We start from the raw sequence: 17,173 nt of genomic DNA, 5'->3' as shown, positions 1-17,173 counted from the left end.
TACCGGCAGCAGCGAAAGTCGTATTTGTGCCGGCAACCGAGATGTAAGCCCCTTCGTTCGAGATTATCATTTCTAATCGTTTATTTTTTTTCTTGCTGAAGTGTTGATTGTGGCTGTGGTCTTCGTCTCGGCGGTGATTAGAATAATTATTGCCACTCTAGTCGTGCTGACGACCTGACAGCTATGGTAAGTATAAAGTAATTCCTTCTTTACTTCATATAGTTTTCCCGCTCTCAGAGTGACACAGTGACTAATAAATGAAGTTGTTGCCAAGTGGTACGCTCCGTCTAGAGCATTAGGCCTAACCCGGTGCTGCCGTCTCTCAAAAAGAACCTTTTAGAATATTTTAATGTGTCATTTGTCGTATTGTAAATGCCCAAACCCTGTTTTGTTGAAATTCGCGGCTTAGTGTTTTCTGTTATTTTTTCGCACGTTGGCCATTATAAATGCACGCCCGTTCAGAGAGAGCCGTCTACGGCAACCGGCAACTGCGTTTCACGTTTACGCACGAGGTTGATAAGTAACCGCGTTGTCCGAGCGGCGCTAACCGAAACCTCTTCGTTTGCACGTGTTACACTGGTGTGGTCCAACCGCTTTTCTCAAAGGCCAATTTTTACTACCACGTTGAAAGTGCCATTTCCGCGAAGCACCGCATTCAGCCTTCAAGCAACAGTGGTTGTGAGGTTGCGTAATTGTTTGTGTGCGCCGCGCGCGGTTGGCGTGCGCATGCTTTTCCAGACTGGCGGCAGAAATCAACGCGTTCTCCGCGCGCGCTGCCCGTGGCACGTGCCAAAATTAGGCTTTCTCGGAATGCCCCTATGTGAGCTTTTGTGCTTGCTTGCCCTAACCTGAACTCTATGCAAAATTAAGTGGCTCTGCTACTACTACTACTCATTCACTCGTTTCTTCGCCCTCAGCAGCGCTGTTCAGAGTAGCCCAGTGTTTAATTTACGTGATGAAAGACCATGTGGTCAAAAATTCATCCGTACCGCTGTTTTGCAGCGCACCTCATCACCCAGGTGCAGTTCTTAGTGTCTCGTCTTGAGCCCCAATGTTAAAGTTTGGCATAGCTTGAAAGGTGTTCTGATATTTTTTAAGCTAATTAGGATTTCAAGGCCTTTGTGGCAGCGAAAGCAATATGCTGCATTCTAAAATGTGAAGAATGTAACGGCCCTACTGAATCGTCTGACTTTTTTGCATTTTGAATCACAGAGGCAAATTTACGCTATTTGGGGCTAAACGTAGTAGCTTGTACAATATGGGCAAGTCAAAAATTCCCCTTAACCTTTCTTTTAAATCAGCACTGATCACCGGGCTTTTCACGTATTCACTTCTCAGTCACGGTGGCCGTCTCTCTGGTGGAGCTGCGAAGCAGGAAATTTCAGTGTTGTGCAAACCCTGGGTGGTGTGGTGTGTACTGATGTCTTGTACCCAGGTGTACCTTTGGCTCCACAAACGCTATTTAAATATGAAAATTTTTGCATCAACGCCACCCCTGAGATTGCACATTGCACTGTTCAGTTTAATGAAGAGAGTCTGATCGCGGCACATTGGTTGAGGTAGCTGCTTATGAAAGCAGAAATGTGGGCGAAGTGGTGTGGGCATGGTTACGAATAGTCGCTTAGGAATAGGTTCACAAATGGGAACATTTGTAGTTTTAGGTAGCCACCTACTGAAAAGGACTCCAAAAGTAACGCAGTTTGCAGCTGCGGGACCCTTTGGAAGTGGCACTTCTGAATGCACTTTCCTCTTGAGAATTACGGGTAGTAAATTAGCCAGTAGTACCCAGATCGTAACCCATACATTTTAAAGTTCATGGGTGTATACTCTGTTCAATGCCTCTTAAAGACAAAGTACAGTAGAACCCTGTTGATACGTTCCCGGTTCATACGGTTTCACGGTTAGTGCGCTCTCAATTGTAAGCTCTAAAATTGCCCCATAGCATTACGGTGTTTGTTTCCCAGTTACTACGATCCTGGATAACACAATTTCCCAGTTACTACATGCAAAAGTAAAAAATTTTATCCAACTATGACCGGATGATACTTTTTTACAGTGAACGGAAAACGTGCTGATATGCGTGCGGACCGAGAGTCTGTGTGTGCAGTGCAATAAGCAGGCGTTGAGCTACAGTCGGGCCGCCTGTAGCGGCTTTCCCGCCGTGCTGGGCTTGCTGGAGTCACATGGTAGCGCGGCTTCCTTTAGCCACCGTCCCAATGTGTGAAACGCTAATCTTGAGAGAAATCATGGCGCAATCAAGCCATGAAGCAGCGCTGGCGCTGGACGAAGCCTCAGAGAAAAAAAGGGGGCGACGACGAGGAGGTAGAGGTGGCGTCTCCGGCGGCCACATATGTCCAGGCTGTAGTCGGCTTGGAAGTGGTGCGGAGTTACTTTCGCGCGAAGCACAATCCCAGTGTGAACAAAAGTCTGCAATGGTTAGAAAAAGAGCTGTCGCTCTTAAAAGGGCCCAGTATTCACCGGCAGATGTTGAGACATGCGCAAGTGAAAAAGGCCATTAAATGCTCATGGGCGTCTCTCAATTGCTTTTTCTTTTTTTAACTTTTAAGTGCGTTAAACCCTATGATCAATCAATCAATCAGCAATGTAGAGGCGGTGGGGTTTCGACAAGTGGTTGCAACTCTTGCTCGAAGCACCTATATTGGGTACAACTTATGAACGACAATTTAAGTTGCTTCTGTGCCTCATCACAGCAGCAGGCTGATCCTCTCGCAGTGCAAAGTGTGTGTTACTGCAGGTATCCTGATCATGGCCCGAGTCATTTCTATGATTTTTTGCACTTGACCTGCATAAACTACTGAACAGATGACAAACTACATGATAAAAAGTAGCCGATGTCATGCATTAAGCGCAATCTCTTTTCAAAATGTGTGCCCGTTGGTATCCGGGTTTGTCACTCCGGCGGAGTGATGCACTACATGAGCTATTGCCGCTCTCACCTTGTAACCGAGTGTAGTCTGAAATGTATTGCATTGCTGCAGGCTGTTGAATAATTGGCCACCATGTTTTACTATGTTAGAAATGGCATTTAGTTGGAATTTGAAGGCTTTACGCCGGTGTTGCGCGGTTAGCATTTGGGCACATTCTAGTGGTCATGATTTACATTTTTCTGATGGAGGCAAAAAGCAAAAACCGGCCATGTGTTCGAAATTTCGGCTCACGTTAGTGACACTGAAGGGAATTTGTCGAGCACCTGCTTTTGCTTGCACTGCATAGACTGGCTCAAATGAACATACTTTTCATCGTTTATCCAGTTGATAAGGCGATAATTATTTTATAAAGCCCGAAAGAAGAAAAAATACCATGCATGGTTTGCGGCGGCCGCACCAACTAAAGCAGTGACGTCGATGCAAGGTGTTACGTTTAGGATTAGAATTCAAACGAGTTTCGGTTCTTGGCATGCTTGGCATCCAATGTTATCGTTGGACAGGCATTCTCAATATCTCAGTAATGGGCAGACTGCGCTTCTGCCATGCTGTTGACTGTAAAATGCGTCAGATGAGCGTACGCAGTGGATGAACCGTGTCACCGCAGACGCTCAAATGAGATGCGCTTTTCTCCCACCTTTGGAGCTTGCCTGTCTCGTGCCTGTGTCGTAAGGGGCATGTTCGCACCAGGCCAAGGGTGGTCTGCCGATTTGGGACTGTGCGCGCTAGCTGTCTGTGCTTATGGCAACACCAGGCCAGCGAGAACTTGCCAGCGCATCAGTGTCAGTCAGCACGCGTTCTGCAAACTTTCTCGTGGAGCAGTGAACGTTACGGCGCAAAAATGGTGAATTCTGTGTAGTAAAAATTGCTCAAAGACAAATAAATGAACTTAAAAAAACTCGCTATCGGGTGATTCGCACTTGCGAATTGCAAAACGGTATTCCTAGTGCACCAGACAACTCGGCCATAAGCAGTGCTAGGGGTGGAAATATAAAGTATATTATGTAAACCAGTTTACATTTTTATTTAGTTGTATGTAGCATTTCAAGCAGCTTAGGTGGCGATTTCTTGAATATCACTCATGCAGTAAGCGTCCCCCTAATTCCCATAAAATCTCTTGTCTGGCAATTGCATTTCTTAGACGGAAAAACGTTCGCAGATGTGTGGTCGTGCTGCTCACCACTGTGCTAGTTCACTCAGCGCAAAAAGTGCTTCGCGCTCCCGAAACTTTTTTCGCACACTGTGCGATAAAAGTTTCGTTTGATTATAATTTCTTAGTGCCTATAATAACTTTGTTTACTCTTCTCGCACCTTCAATTGGCCTTGGGTTTTTCTACTAGCATACCAGTCAGTAATGCTTCTTGGATTTAGACCTTGATACAGTCTACACACTAACAAACTAAAGGCACATTCTTCCATGCACAAATGTGACAAGTCTTAGTTTCAACTGGGCAAACAAATTGTGATGACCCGCCGGAGGCTGACCGACTAAATGCTGGGCCCACTGATTCTGTCGTAGGGTTGGCGAGCTGTGCATTGATTGATTGATTAATTAAGTGTAGGGTTTAACGTGCCGACGCAATGCAGGCAATGAAGCACGCCGTAGTGGAGGGCTCCGGATTAATTTTGGCCACCTGGGGATCTTTAACGTGCGTTGAAATGTCATACGGGCATTTTTGCTGGCGAGCCGTGCCATCAAGCCAAGCCATCTCGAGTGGGCGTCATATGAAACGTCATAGGAAATTGGCAAGGAGGATGCAGAGAGGAGGACATTGCTTTTGAATTGATTTTTCTACTCAATAAAGTCGCGTAAACCCAGTGAGAATGGTGAAAACATATCCTAGAGACTCCAGGCTACCATTTGCGCTAATAGTCCTGCAATGTTTACAAATCACTTCCGTGTCCCTTTAAAGATCTGCAGGTGATCAGAATTAATCCGTAGCCCTCCACTATGGCGCACCTCATAACGTCTGTTGTTTCGGCGTGTTAAAGCCCATAATCAATCAATGACAAATTGTGATTCTTCACACCAGATACCCTAAAGAGGTTTAGCAAAGTATGTTTCGTATCTCTTAAGCAACAACATAAACGTTTGTTTATGGTAGCGCCACCGCATAGCAGCACTGACCCTATTTGTATGGTTGGACAGTCATGGACAGCTGCACTTGCGCTGCTACTGAGCACGAGGTCGCGGGTTCGATTCCTGGCCGCCACGGCCGCTATTCTGATGGAGGCGAAAAGCACAAACGCCCATGTGTACAAGATTTCGGCGCACGTTAAAGATCCACAGGTGGTCAAAATTAATCCGGAGCCCTACTCAAATGGACAGCTGCATGGGTAACGCGGACCGCTGCGCGCTATCTCGGTGTGATCCCCATGCGCTGATTTCCTTATTTGCTTCTTGAGGTTTATGAGACGGTGAGGTGTTCTGGCGACAATGTTCTGGTGCGTTGTATGAATGACCGTGCTCCAATTGAGCTCCCAATGAAGCTGAGCGATATGGCAAAGTGTCTGAGTGGAAACAATCATGATGTATGTACGTGATAAACTTAGGTGTGGCGGCGACGGCACGAATTCAACCTGCAGCCACAAAGATTGTGTGTGTGTGTGTGTGTGTGTGTGTGTGTGTGTGTGTGTGTGCGCACGTGCGTGTTTTTTTTTTTTTTTTTGACAAAGTTAGAATTACAAGTAGAACGAGATCACGTGGCGCTTTTGCAGCTTCAATAACAGCGCAGAGACGTCTTAGTCTCTGTGCTGTTTTTTTTTTTTTTTTTAAGTGAAATTGTGTACTCATCTAGCCCAACGTCAAGCTTTAGTATGTTATCATGAAACACGCTTTGTCATTAGAGAACAGTCGAAGGCAACAAAAGAAATGGATGCCCACCGTTACCTGACATGTGGCATTGCATGTACGCGCGCCCACCTCAAAACACTCAGAAGTAGCCCGGGTTGGAGCGTGGTGCCCAGTCTGATTCGTATCATCTGTAAAGTATGCCGGCTAGCTTAATTAGAGAACATTCCAAGCATTACGTAATGTTTCCAGCATGTGATGAGGTGCGAGATGAAAGCTTGGACGTTGCATCATCCCCACCTTAAAGGAGCCATGAAGAGAAAATGCAAGTTGGTTTTATTCGAAAGATTTCGTGTTTTATAGTGCCCCCAGCGCTTGTCCAGATACAAACGGTGCTTTATTCACTGAAAAATTAAACAATTTAGGTAAAAATTTTGATTTTCCCGCTCAATCGTACGTTTTCGTGGTCCCAAATGACATCACAAGAACCGACCGCTCTGCAGCCTAGAGTACCTTCATTCACGCATCCGCTGTACAGGGTAGAGACACGTATACGCTGGCGCCGCCATTTTCGGTTGCTCGCTTGCCGCCGAAGCAAGTCATTGTGTCAAAACCGCGCTAAAATTATCGCCGCAACGCGGTTTACTGAAGAAGTTTGAATCATATTGTCTGTTTCGCGTTGCTAGGTCTCGTGGGAAACGAAAAGAATAACGCGTTGAGCCCGTTGGCCCAATTGCGGGGGCACGGGACCGTTCAAAGGTTGTCTCCACCCTGTACAGCGGTGTTGGTTTGTTCCCGCGTTTCTTTACGTTCCGTAACCTAGATGGCGCCACCATACCGTGGCAAGCCTTTGGTTTGTTTTTGCCCGCATTTAAACCTGGCTTGTTTTTGTTCTGGGAGAAAATATTCGTTCCCTGAAACAGTGCTCGCTCGACAAATGGGGTCACGTAAGACACCGTTGCTTGCGTCAATCGGCCAGTGTCGTCTGAGACAACCCCAAGCCCCGTAGTGCTGTGCAGCTAAACCAAGCATGCTGTGCGCAGTACGAACAGCAGAACGCATCAGTACTTCTATGTTTACATGTGCTTTCGTAACTTCCACTGTTTGTCCCATCATTCTTATTGCTTAGTAAAGAATGTGCCCTAAATTTAAGCGCAAATCGCTCGTTCTTCTAGTTTGTAAGCTCTTCCTAATTTGCGTCTGCTTCTGCCAGCCTCTGCCAATCGCAGAGCTTAGCTCATATGACATCATAGGTTTTGTTGCGGGAAATGAGCTGGTGGGTCGCATGACCATTCCCGTTTTTCCTAATTATGCAGCTTATTTGAGCGAAGTTTACGTTAAAAGTGGTGTCAGTATGATTCTAACGAGACAATCTTTTGAATGAACCAAACTTGTGTTTTCTCTTGATGGCTCCTTTAAATGAAATTTTGCAGCAAATGTGGTTCTGATTTGCCTCATCATTGATAACTTTAAAAGTTACAGAAAATAATGTCGGGTCTTAACAGCTAACTTACCATTGGGCCGTTGATGCAGAGTTTCATATCTGCCCTGAACACCCTCTTAGTCTACAACTGCCTGCCATGTTGACAAAGTGCTCATGTCAGTCTATGAAAATATGAGTAAGGTTTCTGAGTTTGCTTCTAGTACGAGTGAAAGTGTTGTTACCGGATGCTGCATATGGTTCGTGTTTTGTAGCTGTAATAGGCATGCATTTATTATGGTTGTGGGGATTCAGTTTGCTTAAATTGTTTAAATTTTGGTACCTTTTCAGGTTGTAAAGGTGCGTGTTTCATTTAAGTTCATCTTTTGCTTAATTCAGCCGAAATATTGCTGAGTCTGTTTTCATTGTATTACAACTAAAGCATCTGGAGAATGTTTGATGGTTACTTCCGGGACTATGCATATTGTGGACCTTAACGTCATCAGTGTGGGCTGCAGTTTAACGTGGTTGTTCGTGTGCCTATTGTTCTGGCATTTGCCCCCTTCGTCACAATGGAAAAAAGCAGCATTGATACAAAAAGTGGCAGTCAATCGCTTTCAGTAGTAAAAACTGAAATCCTGTGGCCTGAGGTGCCCACCGTTAGTGGGATCCTCTTCACAAACTGCACATTACCTGCCATAAATGTTGCACCTTTTTAAGGCAGGGCATTTTACGCATACCACTGGTGTAGAGAGGTGGGGAGCGTTTGTATGGCCAGTGGAAGTGTTCAAGTCAGTTGAGGAAGAAAGTTGTTGGACCCTGATGATGCCCCTTTTTCTTCGTGGTGAACCCTTGCCTTGTGGCTGTCACATGTGCATATTGAATGTGCTGCACTCGCTTGTGCCACACGATCATCTTAGTTTAGCTGGGGGGGTCTGTGAGATGCGCACATTGCGCATGTTGGAGGCTTTTGCGAGACTTTCATGTGTGACTGTGACGAAGGGCAGTGTGCACTCGCTTTATTCTCTTTCAATGCGGTCTGGTATGTTAGCGAGGAATACGCTCTTAGTGGTCTGGTAGCTTAGCGAGGAATACGCACTTAGTGCACGTCTCTTTCGTGTGACGGGGACGGATATGCTGTGTCGTCCCTGCCGTGTCCCAGTCGCACGTGACCCTTCTAGTCCAGTCAGGGAGGTACCAAACCCACGTCACAAAGTTTCTGGCCAGCTCCTGCATGCTGCTGGAGGGGTGGACGCACTTCGCCATTTGTGCCGTCCTGTTCCAGTCTACTTTTCCTGCCCCAAAACACATTGTGTTTGGGTCCAGAGTCTGCAGGTGTGGGCAATCTTTGAACGGTGGCAGGAAGCAAAAAGCAATGGGTTCCATGTGCTCAAGTTTGCCACAGGGGCAGGTAAACCAGTTTACGGGTCGCAGTGGCTGGGGGTGTCGTCAGCCGAACTGTGGGTCAGCGGCTCATCGCAGCCCTCTTTGGAGGAACTCGAGGAACGTGGGCGTCAGCTCCCTGCTTGAGGTGTTAAAAGTAACAGTTATCAGGAACCAAGCCATTGCTTCTCAGATAGGGAAGGCGGGAATGTCTTGTCATATTGTGCCTTTCATTTATGCGGGAAAGGTGAAAAGGCGTCAAATGCAGGTTTTGTAGTTACGTAACAAACGGTGAGAAGGAAGCTATGAACCCGGTGCGACGTTCTCTCTTTGCAGTGCAAAGTGGCCCTGTTATGCCAGCCTGCCTAATGTGGCTGAGCAAGCGGCAGTTAGTAATATAGTGGCCACACGCGTTGGCCAGCATCAAGCTTTGCCCACAATCGCAACAAAATGGGTTGAAGATTGCTCATAGCGGCATGTAGCACAACAAGCTAATTTGACCATGAAAGTATGCACGAAATCATGGCATTGTGTGCAGAATTCTAGTTGAGTTTGGAGGGGGAGGTGTTAATTTTGGCCTCAACTTTTTAAATGTGAACGTAAAATTTGGTAATGATTGGCAAGAGGTAACCCATTTTCTGTGAAAAATACTTCCTTTCCAATTACAATAACGCCAGCGCTTCAGGCATGCGGTAGCTGCGTCATTGCACGTTAGTTGACCTCTGTTTAGTAAGAGGTGGATAAGATTTCTAGACAAAGCTATGCAGATGAACTTATCCTTGCAGTGTGAAAGGATAGAGTAAAATGTAAAAGTAAAATGTGTACATTTTACTTCTGTTTTTCACAATGTAATTGCTCATCTCAACCATAGAACTGTAATGGAATGAAATTACTTTTTTTTTCCTGTAGCCTAGCCATTATTAGTTGTATTTGCTATATTCTTTGCTCAGCTCATCGAAGCTGAAGTGGTTTAATGGTGCGAAGTTTGATTTTGATGCGGAAGCATTACAAGGGTCATTAGGCGGTTTTTCATGGGCACTAGCCATCCACAGTTGCTCCAGTTATCAGTCAGGCTAATCAAGGGTTCGTGGAAAGTTTCATCACTGCCAACTGGCAATAGCGGGGCCAGCAGCCAGAGGCAAGCTCCCACTTGAAGTCTGAATTGGGTGCAGCAACTGGGGTGTGGAAAAAAAGGTGTGCAGTAGGCTTGCTGGTAATACTACAGTGGAGAAAAGGGACATTTGATTTCAGCGAGTTCCATGCTTGCATGGTGAATTCGTTCCCTCCCCCCCTCAAGCGTTGCTCATGCTGATGAGTCGCTGGTAATTCAAGAGCATCACTGGACTTGTTAAGTGATTTTAAATGTGCACGAGGCATCCATACAGTGCCCTGTGGTTGACATGGGCTCCTAAGGGTCCATGCAAACATGTTACCGGAACTGACATTGACATCACTATTATGTCATGTGAGGAAAAGTGCAAAAAGAATTAGTTCCGGGCTGTCAGAAACTGATGGAAGGACTAGGTTACGAACAGTAAAGAACGAAAAAGTATCGTCATTAGAAATCATGCCCAGTAAGTAGCGTCTAGCTATACGAATTTGCAAGTTACTGTTCAAATCTTTTGCTGTGAAGTCACCACTTCAAGCTGTGTCTGCCAAACGATGGATGGTGCCACACAGCCTAGCACTGGCCTTGCCACGGTGCTCATTAATTATACGCTTTAAAAACACTGAATCTGTTGCATTCTCAATTGAACTCGGAAGCATCCTGTAGCTGCATGCTTTTTCACTTACACCTTAGCCACACAGACATGGATGTCCCATCTTTTTCTACGTGTCTAATGTGTAGTCACCTTAAGGCATGCTAGATAAAATGTATTTAAATTGCAGTTTCTCGCCGAGTATATCAGAAATAAAGTTGAAATGATGGGAAAGCAAGGCCCTGCAACTTCTCCAAAGCTGCTCCTAAACAGTATTCTGCTCCCTGAGCTGCCCAAGGATTTCCAAGGCCGCTTCCACCCCTGCACTTACTGGTGTTGGCGATGGCTGTTGTGTTTCAATCAGCTCTTGTGTCTGCCAGTTCTAGCCGGGGAAGTGCAAGACGTGCGCGTGTTAAGGCCTGTTCTCTTGTTGGTGAGCCTGTTGCATGTGACGGTCAGAGACGTGCCCTCTCCCTCTCCCTCTGCAGTCCCACACGATCCTGCTAGTGCAGCCGGGCAAGCCGGAGACGCGCACGTACTCGGACTACGAGTCGGTGAACGAGTGCATGGAAGGGGTGTGCCACATCTACGAGGAGCACCTGAAGCGGCAGAACCCCAACACGCCCTCCATCACGTACGACATTAGCCAGCTCTTCGACTTCGTGGACCAGCTCGTGGACCTGAGCTGCCTTGTGTGAGTGGGAACAGTTGGCACGCTTGCATGCGACTCAGCTGAAGTCATAAAGGAAACTCTCACTGGCCTTCATCAAAGCTTGCTCAGGCAAGGAGAAACGACTGTGAGGTGTGCCAGGGAGGCGTGAAGGCAAAGATCGCAAATAATTACGTCTGACCAGAATCGACCACTTGAGTCGGTCAAAGCAGGCTTCACTCCCTGCGGGTTCAGGCCTTAACTCTTTCGTTACCACGGGAAATTGGCCAATTCTTAAGGGTCTAACAAAACATTTTTTTGCCTTGTGCACATTGGTTAGGCACACATTGCAGTAACATAAAATGCAGATTATTCCATGCGCTTTCCAACGACACCAGTTTTAATAATGTTTTCCTAAATAATGGTTGCGAAAAAAATTATCAAATTCGAAATTTCTGTCCACGCGTCAAAGAAAATAAGGAAAAAGTAAGTTGTGTACAATAAACCACCAGTAGTAGAAAAAATTGAGAATATACATTTTGTAGGTAGACATTTCAAAAACCCGTCCTAGAAATAAAATTGAGTTGCGCAGTACAATTTGTGAGATATAAAAGAAAATGTTAGCCCGCGTGGTGCCCATGCCATGTGGTGAAGCCCAACCACTATTTCAAATTTTGCTATTTTGGATGGTTCTCTAGAAGAAATCTCGTGGTTTGACATTATTAAAGGCCCAAATTCACCTACACGTGATGTGAAAACACCTTGTCAATGATTATGACCGGCACAATATTGAAGGGAAGCAAGCGATGTGAAAAAATCCGCTTGGACTTGAGAACCAAACTCTTTGGTGGATGTTTGTTGACATTCTGATGATCACTTATCAGTCAGAACTTTCATTTGCGGTTTATTATCATGTTCTGACTCACTATGGTAGCCTTGCTTGCAGGAATAAGGTACGATGCGCTAGAATCATGCCCAGCAAGCTTTCACGAAGCCGCCATCGGGCTGTGAAACGAGTTCAGCACTCCGAGCCTACTACATTGCAGCACCATCTAACAATTTCAAAAAGAAACAAATACAAGGCGGTTGGAGACTCTGTCAGAATAGACAGTACTACTAAGAAGCGACACTAGACCTCTGGAAATACCCTCGTATGAAACGAAACTGGCCGGTGAACAGCTGGCAGTGTTCAAGGCCAATTGGAAGCGTTCTCCTCATCTGAACTGACACCCGACGACTTGGTGTTATCGTTTGACTTTCAGTGGAAGCTCTTATCGCAGAAGCAAGGCGTAGATTAAAGTGGAAGCGCGAGCGACATGCTTGTTTGAGGAGCAGTAGCGGGCAAAGGAGGCGCCATGGCAAATGAGCTTGTAGTTGGGTAACTGCGTAGTAGCGCCAAATATGAATTTCGCAATGCAAAAACGAAACCGAAACTTCTGGGAACTGGTTGAAAATGGCAGGCACACTTGCTAGACATGCGGGGGACCATCAGAAATAAGCTTTGGGAGAATAAAGCTGCCCTTTGTCCGGACCAAAGATCATTAGTGAATAGCTGGGGCCATTTTCAAGTAATTATCACCTCTCAACGCTGTCGGACTACAAAGCTGACCCCATTTTTGGTATTTGACTTGCCGGGAGCCTTTTGACAAAAAAAATTATTATGGTAATGCAGCTTAGCGACGATCTGCATGCTTTTTTCTCAAGGGCAGCAGCCACGCCCCCTTCCTCAAAAACACACGCACCTCAGCTCGCAAAAAAACGCCGTCAAAAATCTCAATGTCGCCGGAGCGGGAAAATTTAAACTGATTCTAAAAGGGCAGTGCCTAGACTAACCACTGACCGAATTAGGTGCACGAGAAATGACTACAACATGTGGAAATAGGCAATATAAATCATCGATCACTGGTGATCGATTTGAATAGGCGTGGTAACGAAAGAGTTAACGTCCCAAACCCACATCATCGTTTAAGATGTCGGTGGTATGAGCATGGGGTTGCACGAGTTGAGGACGACATTGCGGGGTGCTAAGAAATCATTCAGTTGCTGTAATTGCTATGGTCCCCACCCAACTTACTCTCATGGAGAAAGTTCTCAGATAAATCATAAATGAAGTAAAAGTGACCACCAGTGTCATGTGCATGGAAACTCGAAAGCGACATGGAGCAATCTGGCTTAGGCCAAAACAGCATGACGTATCAGTGACAGCTGTGGTGGGAAGTTGATGGGATCCCACTCCTGCTTCTTGCCAGATTTCTCCCAGCTGTATAGAGTGTTCCTCGCTATCTGAGACTGTGTATTAAGAACACTTGCAGAGCTCGAAAAAGTTCAAAATGGCATGTATCTTGTAAAGCTCTCTCATTATTATTGCGGGTGGCACTAAAATTGAGCACTTCCAAAAGGTGGAGTTTTTTTTTTCCACAGAGGTTTTTCTCAGGGTCATTTTTCAAAATACAAAGCAAATGTTTTGTGTGTGAGCAGAACAGTAGTAGAACAGTTTGGTACACGTTCTCCCCGGCACCCTTGAAAATGCCTTGACAGGGCCTTGAATATCCTTGAATTCTTGTATTTGAATCCTGAACGAACCCTGTAAACAGCACTTGAAGCAGCATCTCATAGTCCCTGACATGGGAGGGGCTCTGTGGGTGCCCTCTTGGCACCTGTACCAAGCATACGCAGCACCCCTCAAAGTGCATGTCGTGGGGAACACACTTTGTTGACTCTACAGGTGTGAAATGACGGGAGAGCCGTCGCGTTATCTCTGCTTGCATTGTAGATGCACACAAAAAAATGGCGCAGCACTCTTGGCTGTGGAAAAAAAAAGCTCTGCCTCAGGTCACTGTCCAAAAGCCAAATCCAATTTTATAGGCATTGCGCTGCTTGAGCGCAAAGACGTGGGTTCGATTCCCAGCCGTGGCGGCTGCTTTTCTGATGGAGGCAAAAAGCAAAAACGCCCGTGTGCACGAGATTTTGGCGCACGTTAAAGATCCCCAGGTGGCCAAAATTAATTCGGAGCCCTCCACTACGGCGCGCCTCATCGCCTGCATTGTGTTGGTGCGTTAAACCCTGCAATCAATAAACATGCTTGCATAACACATGCAAGCCACGATGAATGACCTTGAACCACAGTGAAGGCAGAAAGCATGCTGTGGAGCTGTACATGTCTGGTAAAATATGATGTATAAGAGGTCCTTTATGAAAAGCAGTCGAATATCCTATGTATCCAAAAGACTTACCTCTGTGTTCGCTGCTCCACTTGTGCAGTGATAGGTGCACTGAAACCAGTCATGCGTCAGACAAGCTTTGAAGCAGTCACCATCTGGGCAGTCTATTGTTAAAAGGCCCATAATATTCTCTGTACATTCACCCTGATATCTTGAAACATGTAGATAAAGGCCACACTAGTCCCATTCCCCAAGAAGTGTATAGGAAGCTGTGTCAGACTGGATAAAGTTAAAAGAAAAGGGAAAAACGTGCACATCCATAAAACTTCGACGAGGCTTCTAGCATTGTTTTGGGGGACCCTGGTGGGCTGAAGAGTGTAGACATGCAGAAGTTCAGAGTATGTCCTGGGATGTTCTTAGTGGGCCCCCACACTAAACCTTCTGCAAGTTAGACACAAGCAACGGGACAGCGCATTCACTGTCAGGCCTACGAGAGCAAGATTTCTTCTGCAACCTCAGTGAATTCACACAGATGTACGCTCAAGGGGTTGGGGGTGCTTAAGGGATGAAAACAAAACCTAACGTGATACTTTGTGGAACCAAGCAACTGGAGAACTCGAGCAAAACATTGACTGCATACTGAGCTCTCCCACCTACACAGACATATTTGTAGGGCATGAAAAGCTGAGAGGGAAAGCTTATTAGGACAGCGACTGAGCTAAACGTACAGCTGTCCGGTATCCCTCCTGCAGGAGCTGATAAATGCCCCTCAGTGCCGGGTGCAGACATCCTTCGTGCTGTTCTGGTGCCAATACTATGACTATGAAAGTAAGCCTCGTCGTGGACAAGTTGCCTGATAAAGCTGTTACAAAAAGTGGTTACGGAAAACCGTGGGCATAGCTGCCCACTTTTTATTGCCAAAATGAGCATGCTTGGGAAGGCATTGCCGCTTACAATTTATTGCTCCATGTGTGTCGACAAGGTTCTACCAGTTTTAGATCCCGTAACCTTTCTGGGAAAGGCAAATACAACTATGCATCAACAGACTTGACAGATGGGGTTGAGGGGGGGAGACAGGAAAGTGGTTGTTGATGTGGCAAGCACTGTCATTGTTGGCCCATGTATACCTTTGTTCACGGACACTGTTGTGACGGGTATTTTTTTTATGGCACCAGGATTTCTAGGAGCTAAAATTAGCGAGACAAAGGTGCACCGACATTAGAAAATCTTCTGGAATTCACCTAGACATGCTACAAATCTGAAATAATCCTATTTCAGCGTGACTTTTTACCAAAGGGTTAAATGCTAGCAGGCAGTCTTGGTTTTTTTTTTTTTTTTTTTTTCCATCATCTATTTGTACCACTACTTCATAGCAAATTTTTACGACGCATACACCAGTTAGGCTTATATTAAACCTGCTACAATATTGGGCAAGACATGCTATGCATATAAGAATAACACTATTTGCACATATTGTTTCACTATGCCTGTCGGTAGCTTGCAGTTATTTTATTTAAAACATAGCAGTTTGTAAGTGTTATTGTCTCCCCATATTTGTATTGTTTTTCCATGAATACCCACATGACACGTACCAGTGCAGCAGATTGGCCGCAAATGGATTGGCCAACCTATTGCCGTAGATTTGGGGCGGGATTCTCATTTTTTGCCCATTGTATGTCCGTTTCAAGCGAGCCCAAATTGGCCGAAAGCAGTCGATCAGGTAGTGCGCAGTGCAGACAGGGCGAGGCGTTAGTTTTTGCACATAATTTGTCAGGGGCCTCACAAGGGCACATTCATCACGACTGAAATGGACGCGAAATGGAATTTTTGCGAGGGGCAAACTTGGAGCTCCACCCCTGGAGATATGCCGAAACCATAAAGGTAACAGGGTGGCTTTCTTGCCCCTGACTTAACCTTTTGGGCATCATCTGCTGCGTTGAAAAGCTCACACAAGATGCCAACAAGCAGTTGGAGGTCAGAGTAGTCTTGTCACTGTTGTGGCCCGGTGTGTTTGTGCGCTAGTGTTAAAGGAGGTATGGACCATGTAGCACAGCAATGTGGCCTTGGAAATATTATGCATGAGTCATTAATCTGTTATTGCCTGCCTGCCTGGTATGTTTTCTGGTATTGGTGGTAACTGCCTCGGATGGACGGAGTAGGTTATCAACCTTTTACCGCAATTTGGCGTCTAGTCCAACTCTCGCAGCTGTTCTAAGCTGCCAGTTTCCTTGCTCAGAGAGAGAACTTCTCCAAAATGGGAACTGCTTCTTCCGTCACTGTTGTGGCATGTTCTGCAAGCAGGTTGTACATGAACTGAAATAATCTGAATCCCACGTTCGGGTTGTTGCTGCCCTACCTCTTTTAAAGGTGGTTGTTCGAACCTAAACTTGCTGCCTTCAAAATGTACTGAAGCTTAAGCATATGGGCACCTGTGGACATCTGTTGCATCTCAGTTTGCTATAATGAGCACTGACAGACTGTGTGCATTTTGAAAGTTACACATACTATTGCTTGTTTGTTCAGAGTAGCACATGGGAACCTGCCTGCCCCATTGTCATTTGCAGGTACCAAAAGTCAACCAACACATACGCACCGTACAACAAAGCATGGATCAAGGAGAAGATCTACATCCTGTTACGGAGACAGGCGTCGAAAAGCCAGTCCTGAGCAGTATGATACGTCTCGCTTCTCGTTCACCACACCTCCAGTTGCAGCCAGGTCGCTGTGGCGAGGTCATTATCGTGCTTGTCGTCTGAACAGGCCCAGTCACCCATTGCTCTGTTTCTCCTCCCGTCCCATGCTGACACGTTGCAAGTGAGCAGCTCTCTCCTCCATTCAGCATTTTGCCGGCCATGTGCGTTCATCGTGGAAGCTGCGTCGTTCATGTCTCCTCCTCCCCCATCATTGGCCCACCACCACTTACCCCTGCGATTCCGAAACACCCAGAGATGGACATTGTTGTGTCACCTTGAATGGGCACATGAGTGCGAGTTTTGAAATGTATAATAAATGTAAAAAGGTGTGTGATAATGCCCGGGGTGTTGGACTTCGTTACTGCGTTGTTTCATTCAGGCAGGAAGTTTCACCGACAACAAACTGAAGCGCTGTTGGTGCTGTTCCGGCC

At 46.0% G+C, this 17,173-nt stretch overlaps 1 protein-coding gene across 1 annotated transcript; it reads left to right on the top strand.

Moving 5' to 3' along the window:
• Positions 1 to 26: 26 nt before the first annotated feature.
• On the top strand, positions 27 to 17,088 carry E(r) (enhancer of rudimentary). The gene is made up of 3 exons (XM_077681305.1): positions 27 to 186; positions 10,728 to 10,933; positions 16,614 to 17,088. Exons 1-3 carry the CDS (start codon positions 184 to 186, stop codon positions 16,714 to 16,716), a joined length of 312 nt encoding a protein of 103 aa, XP_077537431.1. The 5' UTR covers positions 27 to 183; the 3' UTR covers positions 16,717 to 17,088.
• Positions 17,089 to 17,173: the final 85 nt, after the last annotated feature.

The sequence above is a fragment of the Haemaphysalis longicornis genome, unplaced genomic scaffold (assembly GCF_048455015.1).
Source record: "Haemaphysalis longicornis isolate Haplotype H1 unplaced genomic scaffold, Haemaphysalis longicornis Haplotype H1 scaffold_8, whole genome shotgun sequence".
In the NCBI taxonomy this organism is placed as follows: Eukaryota; Metazoa; Arthropoda; class Arachnida; order Ixodida; family Ixodidae; genus Haemaphysalis; species Haemaphysalis longicornis.
The sequence above is the reverse complement of the archived record's forward strand: the minus strand, read 5'-3'. Positions and strand labels throughout refer to the sequence as shown.